The 10,118-nt window shown below is 49.6% G+C and overlaps 1 protein-coding gene across 1 annotated transcript; it reads left to right on the top strand.

The window, feature by feature from the left end:
- Positions 1–2,177: 2,177 nt before the first annotated feature.
- Positions 2,178–9,235, top strand: LOC135896543 (uncharacterized). Its single transcript, XM_065424971.1, has 3 exons — positions 2,178–2,298; positions 7,439–7,928; positions 8,600–9,235. Exons 1-3 carry the CDS (start codon positions 2,288–2,290, stop codon positions 8,690–8,692), a joined length of 594 nt encoding a protein of 197 aa, XP_065281043.1. The 5' UTR covers positions 2,178–2,287; the 3' UTR covers positions 8,693–9,235.
- Positions 9,236–10,118: the final 883 nt, after the last annotated feature.

Raw genomic sequence — 10,118 nt, 5'->3', positions numbered from 1 at the left:
TCGCGTCCCTGACCCCGAACCGGCGACGACGACGCCGACCGGACTTCGGGGACATATTTTTTTACCCTTGGCGCCAGCAACGCGATGCCACTGACGCTCCCGGCGTTTAACCTTGCGTTCGGTGCTGTCCTCCGTCAACTTCGGAATGCCTGTTCTGGGACGCTTCCCGCGTACCGCGGTCTCCCCCGTAGCGTCTGCTTGAACTTCCGCTGTAGTGATCTCGGTGCTGTCGCTCATGCCTTCCTCTTCGCTTGCTTGGCTTAAGAGCAGTGGCTCTTGCGTGCAGCCTATTTCGGCACGTTCCTCAGTTGCCTTCCTCAAGTCGCGGCTGTCAGGTGTCGTCCCTCTAGCTTTCTCGGCGTCCGTCTCCCGGTCTTCGCGTTCCTTGGTGTTGCTGTTCGGGGCAGACTTTTGGGCTTCCTCCGCGTCCATTATATTCTCTTGGACTTCTTCTGTTGGGAGAACCGTTTTGGTTACCCTAGCGTAGCTCCTTAATCATTGCTTTCGTGTCCGAACGCCCGGCACGCACCACAACGTGGCGTCTGGCAGTCCCGTCGAATGTGTCCTTGCCTGCAGCGCCTCAAACATAGCGGGGACCGGCCCGGGACCACAAGAAGGACGGTGCCACTTCCTAAAATGAAAAGATGAGGCAGGTCATCAAGCTCAATACCTCCCTTAAGTCTCATTCGTACGACTCTCGTCGTGGACGTCGCACGTTCAAAACCGGTGACGGACCAGTTGTCGTTCGACACGTCAAGGACGTCACCAAAGCTCCTCAACGCTTGCAGAAAGCTCTCACTTCGGACAGCAAAGTCGACCCAGTGCACTTTCGCTGTGACGTCTTGTTGGACGGGGTCAATGACAGCGCAGAAGCCGCCCTCGACTGGAAGTCCACTAGTTATCACGAGAGCATCCTTGTCCGCCTTGCTGCGAAACTTGACTAGCCAGATGTGATTCGTCTGGAAGGCTCCTACACCCGTGATGTTCTTGATGATACCAGCTTCCCCCAATGGCTCGCGAAAATCTTCCAGACGATATGGTCTTCTTGCCAGGTCACCGTGCAAGAAAACGCACTGCTACATGCTCTCGCCTGAAGGCAATGTTGGCAGCAACATCCCATAATCCGAGGGTGCAGAAGAAAAGCTGTCGCCGCGGCCAACGGCGGCCCCCAAGGAACCTCGAACGGAGCGAGCCATCACGCGTCCGTCCTCCTCGAAAGCCGAACGCCCGACATTAAGCCACGGACACATGTATCGACAAGCGATGTGAAACGCCATTATGAATTTATCGCGGCCATGTCTTGAGACGCTTGGCGCGTTTCGTTTTCGCCACCACGACAAGCTCTATCGTTGCAGTTAGTAGCGATTGTGCGTGTTCGCGGCGTCTTCTGCACTTCGAAGAGTGTAGATTGCTCTGAAATTTACGACAGTAAGATTTATATAGCGTGATTATAAAGCCACGAGAACATCTGAATCCACAAGCACGGAAATTATTGTATGAAACTGTATGTCCTCTAGTGTGTGTATTGTAGGAAACTCTATGGCTGGGATGACGTTGTTGGGAGTCTGCGATGTTTTTGTGTAACTATCCTTAAACTATTGCGGTTAACTATTGCTCTTTGTTCAATTTTCTTGCGATTCCAAATCGAATTCGTTTTTTTCTTTTGCAATTTTCTGCAAATTCCGGCACTTGTTTGGAGTCTTCTTTGTCTGCGTGTCCAAAGTCTCTCTCGCTAGTATGTTCCACGTATGAAGGAATGAACATCGTCATGACTATTAACGGACGCCAACCCTTTAATAATTTAGAAAATTCAAATAGCGAGAAGACCAGTTTACGTTAATAATTCAATGACGTTACAATTCAATATTTAATTTACTTATTCTTTGCACCAACCCTTTACTTTAAGTATTTTTAATAATGAGTTCACGGTACTCTGTTTACACAAGGCTGACTACATTATTGCGCACTATATCGTTTCATTTATTATCAGTTCCTTTCACATATTCGATTACTTTTTCTTTCCTTGTTTTTTTTTCTTATCGTATTACGATAAACGACTGGCAAACGAACCGCAAAAGCCCCCAGTGGGTTTCTGCCACTAATTAAGGAATCATCATCATTATCACCCAACCGCCGTGAAGTTCACCCTTCTCAGTTGCCACGGCTCGTTTGGAACAATCGTCGAGGCCAGTCAACCCCACCCCCCCCCCCCCCCCTCCCGGTCACTTCGTCGGACTGATATCGGCGACTCGGCGCAGCTCACAGCGAGGTTGAAGACACCGACGCCATGTCCGCAAGGCAAGTGTGCATACTCGTGCGAATTTAAAGTACGTGGCCTCGCGCACGATCTTGTCACTGTAACCGTTACAGAGGCAGTGCGTTCTTTCTTTTTTTTTCGTTAATTTACCAGCTGTGCTGTTCGATCGTAAGTGGTAACAGCCGTGTACGTAGTGGTGATTGATGCAAGGTGACAGAGAAAAAAAGAAACAGCACTAGATTTCTCATTCGTAAATCGGTAGCTCGCCCAATGTCACGCACCCACGTCACACGGTCGCTTCCGGTCGCGATCGATTTATAATTTTCAATCGCGATTGGCTCGTTTGTGCAAGCTCGCGGTAAAGCAGCCGATGGGTCCCCGCAGATTTCAATGCTCTTTCCTTTGTGCATTCTTTGAAAGCGCGCGTGAAGCAGAGGCATACTGATTGTGGGGTTTTACGCGCCAAAACCACGATCCGATCATGAGGCACGCCGCAGTGAGGGGGACTCCAGAATTTAGACCACCTGGGGTTCTTTAACGTGCACCTAAGTCTAAGTACACGGGTGTTCTCGCGTTTCGTCCCCGTCGCAATGCGGCCGCCGTGGCCGGGATTCGATCCCGCGACCTCGTGCTCAGCCCAGCACCATACCCACTAAGCAGCGACGGCGGGTGACAGGGGTATTGGCGGCGAAGAGTTACGGAGTCGCCATCTGTCGGAAGCGCCTCCCTTGCGTAGTATGAGGGATCACGCGGCGCGCTCCTCATATGTTTCGCTTACGGTGCTCAATAAAAACGCCACGCGGCAGCCCTCCTGGACATTTATGTGTGTACTCTCAAAACGAGGGAAGCTTTTGACTGTCGATATAATAATCTAGGGCAAACTGAAAGCACAGAATCGTTTACAGACGCTATCTCTTTACCGAATACGTACAGTAAACGCCACTGCATGCGCGCGGTCACCGCTATAGAGTCTCCCGAACCGGCGTTTTTTGCATGGAAAGTAGGGAAACGCTGAGAGTAAACCACGTTAAATATGTTCTTATAGTGCGTTGCCTGTACAACCAAAAGGAGCATAACAGAATGAAGCATCATGGCAGCGATCGCACGGGTCCGCAGCGACCGACTGCGCGTCTGCTTGCATGTCCGCGCACAATGCTTTGCTTTCGCTGTGAGCGCATTTTCGCACCGTGCCGCGAGCTTTAGGCCGCAGCATATGAGCATTTGACAGTACACTAGCAACCATTGTTGCGTGGACGCCATCAGAACTGTTCAAACATAATTCGACGCGTACGGCGACTGTGATGTGCCGTCGCGACGATTCAATCTGTTTTGTCTTCTAAGTTCTTTGACATGTCCATATTATTTATCAAATTGCATCGCACTGTATCATTATCGGTCTTCCCAGCGTGCGATTTCCCTCTGTTTCTTTTTTGTAATCCAGTGCATTAATTCATAGCACAAACATGACTGTATGCCATGCCTTTTTTAAAGGTGCGTCTAACGGCTTCCTTTCTGTTCCAATGAACTTTCCAGTATCTAGCATCAATAAGTTCATAGACGAAACCATCATGACATTAGCCGGGCAGCGGGCGAGCGTTTCAGTGCGCGTTTTCTGCTACTCACCAAATATCGCAGTGACGGCGCCATAGTATAAATCATCCTCGCGTCTGTGCGTGTTGCATACCCGAGTTGTAGCCGACGGCTGTGTGCCGGTTCTAAGTTTCGCCAGCCAAGCTTCACGCAGCTCCTTGTCCTGTGGCTACGTGTGAATAAGGCTGACACCGGGCTTTATTGCGTACGTCGGGCACTGCGGCACTGAGCAGTAGCCTACCATGCTGCACGCCTCCAAAGGCAGCCACTACCTATCACAGTACTTTCAAATGCTGTCAAGCAGACACCCATGGCGATAAAGCCTAACCACTTAATCAGAACCGCAGCGCAGCTCGGACTTTCAACTTTCGTTTTCAGCTCGCTTCGGCGTCTCCGAAGCAGCCGACGCGGCCGCTGTGTCCACGTGATCCCTCATGCCACGTCACGCCGACGGTGGCGCCAGCTCTTCCAGTGGTGGACACGCTCGAGGTCAATATAAATAATATTAGGTACAACCCGACGGTAAAAATTCGCAGCATGGAAGTCAAGAAAAAGTTAATGCCCCAGCCCTCAGCTTGGCATTTCTGAGTATACCATTCTAGATTCTTGTATAAGCAGCGTTGCCTACCATAACGTTACCTCTAGGGTTCTTTTTTCGTCATTTGTTTTCTGCGCTCGGTACGGTCGTAAGGCACGTCGGGCCATTTTCAATTCAGAAGCAGTCTTTTTTTTTTTCAGAGCCTCACGCTTATCAACTTTCAATTTTAAAATAATGATCTTAAGAACAGGCCGCTACGCACCCTATTCTGACCGCAGGCTTCATATAACAAAGTCAAAGAGGTCACAGCCAAATTGGAGCCCCTGTTTTAACGTGGTCTTAATTGGTTTTCATGTAATTAATATTAACGTGCTCGCACGTCTAATATATACGTTCGGCGTTTTTCGCAGTTCTCTTCCAAGCACGGTAATGTATAATGTAGTCTTGGCGCTCGCTCCAATCTTGCTGACTTCATTCATTTATCAAACGGCCCGTTTTGCGGAGAGCCTATTTCTGTTCACAAAGTGTGCCGTATGCGCCAGATTCGGTGTCGCTTGAGAACGTTGTTTTGAACTGAGTGAATTTCCTACTCATATTGAATCAAAACCACAGGAAAGTTTTTAATCGCAAATATATCGCTATATATCACAGCTCAGCCTGTTTGGGGTGGATATTCTGTAAATGTCCATCTAATGGGAACATGTGCCTTTTGTCTGCTGCTGAAGTGCTTATTGGCTGGTTTTGGGTACCAGCGAGAATGAAACAGGTGGCCACAGCCCGTTTCCTTCTCTCTGGTTCAGCTCGAGGCAATCGGTGGTGACCGAAACGGACAGTAAGTACACTATATAGGTGGAGATTTACGGAATAGTCCCCCTGCCGGATGCAAGACGATAGGCAGGGGAAGTGGACTGCGCTATAGGCACGACGAAGTACTGAACTGTACGCAGGAAGCGAGAAAGCAACAGTGTTTCACTTCCCGCCAGATGGAAGCGATTGTTGTAACGCCGACTTGAAAGTGTTACGAAACAATGAAAGCCGACGACATCCACTCAAAACTTACGGTTAAACGGCGTCGTCGTAATACTTATCGGGAGAATGTCACCGTCTCTCCCTGCGAACCTGCCTCCTTGTTACGCTCTTCAACAAGCAGCGCAGAATTTTGCCTCTGTCCTCTAATATACGGTTCACCCGTCGCCTGCGCTGTTTTAGATGGATGGTTACTAAGGGCAAAGTTCAACAAAATTTCACTTTGGCTATAAAATGCTTACAAATGAGTAGTACGTACTATTTCAAGCAATCTTGGCAGAGCTTCAGGGCTTGTGATTGTCTCGTTTTTTTATCAGTAGCCTTTATATCACACCTAAGCGACGAGGCGCGCACCTGGCGGTTAGCGTGTGTGACGTACGTGCCAGCACGTCGCCTTCGAAATTTCTCGGCGGGGTCGCGTCGCCGGATCTCGGAGGTCATGCCGAGGATTCGCGCATACTGAGTCGTGCGTCACTTCCGGCGAGCGGTAACGCAAACGTTTCCTTTTTTTTTTTAGGTTTCAGTAACGAAAATCTCCAATTTTGCGATCTCTTTAGTGAGGCAACCACTCGAATTTCAAACGTGAAATCTGACCGGATGCTGCTCTTACTTACGCTATCTAAAACTATGTTCTTATTTTTATTTTCTTTAAACTTCGCCTAAGATTTCGTTGCGGCTGGCCTTGAAGGGGACTTTAGGCAATTTTCGTGGCATCTGCCACAGCTATCTACTTTCAGAAACAGAATCGAATATTCAGAATATCACGACGTTTATCTTCGCCGCGCTTCTTCGGGAGAACAAGTTGTTGGTATTATTGTTTCGGCACTATCACTGAAGGCCAGCAAGGATAGACAGATCAAGAACAAACAAGTACAACACCCCCTTCCCCCTCTACACCCCCTCCCCCGAAAAAAGAAAGAGGAGATCTCCTTGGCGTCATCTATGGAATACAATGCCTGCTTAACGTCGCGTGAGCCGCTATGGCGTCGTCCTAGAATTCGGTATTTGTCACAGTTATATAGTCATCGTCGTTGGGACAGCTGGCTCTGTTAAATGTGCAATTTTAAAGCGCGCAGAACAACGGCGGTGTCCTTCGTCATTACCTTATGCGGGCATCGTGAAACTTGTGATGGCCACGCACCTTGATACGTACCAACACAGCCCAACAAAGCACAGTGTCAAGAACAGTAAATTAGCTTCGATTCTTGTTACAAAACGCAATTTGAATGCAGTGAATGTACTTGAATTTAATATCACGCCAGAATGGGAGCTTCACTGCACCAGTGTATCGTCACACGTTACAAAAACCTTGTCGGGAAATTCGGCTACGTGTCAGCAGAAAAAAAAAGTACCCAAAGTGTCGAACGTGGGCCTGTAGCTCCACTGTGGCGCTGCGTACGTAGTCCCCCATTCTCGATATACGGTCACGCGCTCGTAGTACCGATAAGCGCTTTCGATATCCTTGATATCACGATGACTCGGTACATGTGGGAACTCCAATCCGGAGCCGCCGCTCGTTTTTTTTTTTTTCTGTGCTGCTTTTCTCTCTCACCAAACGACTGACAATTAACAGTAAGAGTGAGGATGCTGCGATTTCCGAAACGCATCTTACTAATCAAGTTAAACATATCATCCCCTTCAGAGTTACTTAGATATATTTTTATCATGGCTATTGATCGGCCTTTTGGTATCTTCTTTAACCCTGCAGTTTCACATCAAGGAAGATAAGAACAACTTGTTCACATTTATTTCTGACCCAAGAGAGTATAACAGTACAAAAATAAATATTATTTGAGGGAAAGCCCAATCAGTTTGGTGATTAGTTAAACGGACCTCGCTCCAGTGTATCGAAAACGAAACTATAGGCTAAGCGAGATGTTTCCTGTGCTTAAATCGGAATTACGAGATAATTAAACTCTGCGAAGCATACATACGATACGTTGTACGTTGCACGGCTAAAATCTACGCCCCCGACCAGACGAGCCCCCTTTTTATACACCGGTGCGTGACATCCTCGACCGCTGCAGGCACTTCGCTTCGGGAGACGGCGCCGACGTCCGCCCTCCGGACACTCGCCTCTCGACCAGGGGCGTCGAGTCCCGCCTCCCCGGCTGGATCCCGGAGCGGGACCTGCGCGAGGCCGGCTCCTCCTCGGGCGCCCAGCCCAAGCCGAGCCCCGTGACGACGTTGAGCTGCCCCGGTTCCCGACCCTCGAAGACGGCCCGGATGCAGCGCAAGACCACCGCGGTGACGGCGACCGCCGCCGCGATGCCCCACCGTCGCCGGTCGTACGAGGACAGCTTCGTGAACCGGCAGAGCCAGGAGCTGGCCCGGCTAAGCCTCGCCGAGGCAGGGGACGAGGACGACAGCGGGATGACGAGCGCGGAAGGCGCCCCTCCGCGGCAGGCCACCGCCGTCCACGCCGGAGGCGACGGCGACACGTCGGCGATGGATTTCGCGACGGACGAAGAGCACGCGGTGGAAGGCGTCGACGCGGCGCGGGCCTGCTTTCCGCAGGTACGCTAGCGCTCATACCCACCTCTAACACTCACTGACTTTCACTCGCGTTGATGCCTCTACCCACGCGAACAGGTATTCACTAACTTTCATGCTCACGACTAACCACACGAACAGTTATTGACTCACGTTCATATACTCAACTGTATACTCCCACTCACTGTTACTCAGTCGCGTTCCTATTCGCGTCTATTCATAGTTTTAGGTACTCACGTTCATGCTCACGCCCACGCACACGAAGGGTTATTAACTCGCGTTCATATACTCAAGTGTAATCCAGCTCATTGTCACTCAGTCACGTTCATATCCGCGTCTACTCACAGTTCTAGCTACTGACGTCCATGGTCACGCCCACGCACCCGAACAGTTAAGCGACGTTCATATACTCAAGTGTACTCCCACTCATTGTTAACTCAGTCACGTTCATATTCGCGTCTACTCACAGTTCTAGGTACTCACGTTCATGTTCACGCCCACGCACACGAACAGCTATTAACTGGCGTTCATATACTCAAGTCTACTCACGCTCACTGGCGCTCAGCCACGTTCATACTGACGTCTATACTCACACCCTGCGTCACTCACTCGCACCGGGATTTTCTCGAATGAGCAAGTGAGATGGGCGATCGACTGTATCGGTGAACGAGTATGCCGAACTATACTTCTTACAGGGCCCATTCGGCGAGAGGTGGAGCCTGACCTGGGTGTGCCAGCCGGCTGCGGCGCCGTTCCCCTCAGCGTGCCGAGATCTGCGCAAGCCGTAGGGGGGCGCAACGCTCGGACGCATGCTCCTGCCGCGACGAGCGTGACACCCGACGACGTCGTCGGGTCCTTTAGAGTTCCACGATTATCTCGTCCCTTGGAGATTCCCGTATCGTTTGCGCTGCACGCGTAGCTTCGAAAAAGTGCCATAAACGCCCATAACCCACTTTTCTGTCTCACGATAACAGTGACGTTGGCCTGCCTGCGACCGCTAGCTCCTTTCACCGAGAGTGACTGCTGCGGAAGCTGCGGAAGGGTGGTTGACAATTATCGTAGGAGAGTGAATAAACGAAAGCAAAGAAAAGAGAAATCGAAGAAGGGGTGGGGGGGAGGAGGCGCTGGCACCTTCACGTAAAGCGTTGTATGGTAGCGAAAATTTTGAATGCATATCAACGATCACGGAACCTTGCGAGGCATTTCCGACACAGTATAAAATATTCATGCATATTCGTGAAAGGACTTAATACTTGATCTATGCAAACACGGTCACATGAACTTAAAATAACAACACACAAACATTTCACAATGGTGCAATAAACCTTCGAAGTTCAACCCGATGTGGAGTCATCATTTGCTATATTACTGCGAGATCTCGGCAAAAATAATTTACTCATCCAGGTGCTCGCTGAGCTTTGCACTGCAAAATATCTCCTGAAGCGTGCTCCTTTGGAACAATGGTTGCAAGAATTGCTAAATGTTTTAAGTACAGTTCAATTTAAGACGATCGTATTGAGCGGTGTTGAAAGGCACTCTAATACCCTGCAGTAACCACGCATATGGCGCCTATTCGGCCAGAAATAATTTTTCTATATATTTTAGTGCTCAATTTACTCTTGCAGCTGCTTACAGAAACTTCCGCGTCATGTCAGCTAAAAAAATCTGAACAAATTGGAGAGACCTGAGTAACGTTCCGCAGCTGCACGTCATATATATCTAGCAACTCCTATGCCGCAGGCAGTACTGCAAACAAATTGGAGATCCAACTCTGCATATATAAAGTATATGCCTACTGATTTATTTCTTAACATGAAGCGATGGCGTAATCGTTTAAACTTTCAAAAACATCTCTTCGTTTAATTCGACGGTTCCAGTTGCCGCAGGAGCAAAGTAACATTACCGCGTACAACGAAGGAATCGACGGCACCGACAAAATCAGCGTGCCGACCCTGATAGCTTGACCGGACCCTACGCGATCAGCCGCTGAACCGCAACGCGATAGCTGCAGCTCATTCACTTTTAAATGTAATTATTCGCGGTCAAAATGCGTCGGCATGCCTCCGAAGTTGAAATGCACGAGCTTCAGTCCTCTCAAGCCGTGCACGTGAAGTTTGAACCAGTTGTTAACCCGGTTTAGCGAAGCTTGCGTTACGCCCGACCCCGTCGTGTTCGTACACCCGCCACCGATGGACCTGAACTTTGAAAAATAAC

Source organism: Dermacentor albipictus, chromosome 9 (assembly GCF_038994185.2).
Source record: "Dermacentor albipictus isolate Rhodes 1998 colony chromosome 9, USDA_Dalb.pri_finalv2, whole genome shotgun sequence".
Taxonomy (NCBI): Eukaryota; Metazoa; Arthropoda; class Arachnida; order Ixodida; family Ixodidae; genus Dermacentor; species Dermacentor albipictus.
Note: the sequence above shows the minus strand (reverse complement) of the source record. Positions and strands in the feature narration are given on the sequence as shown.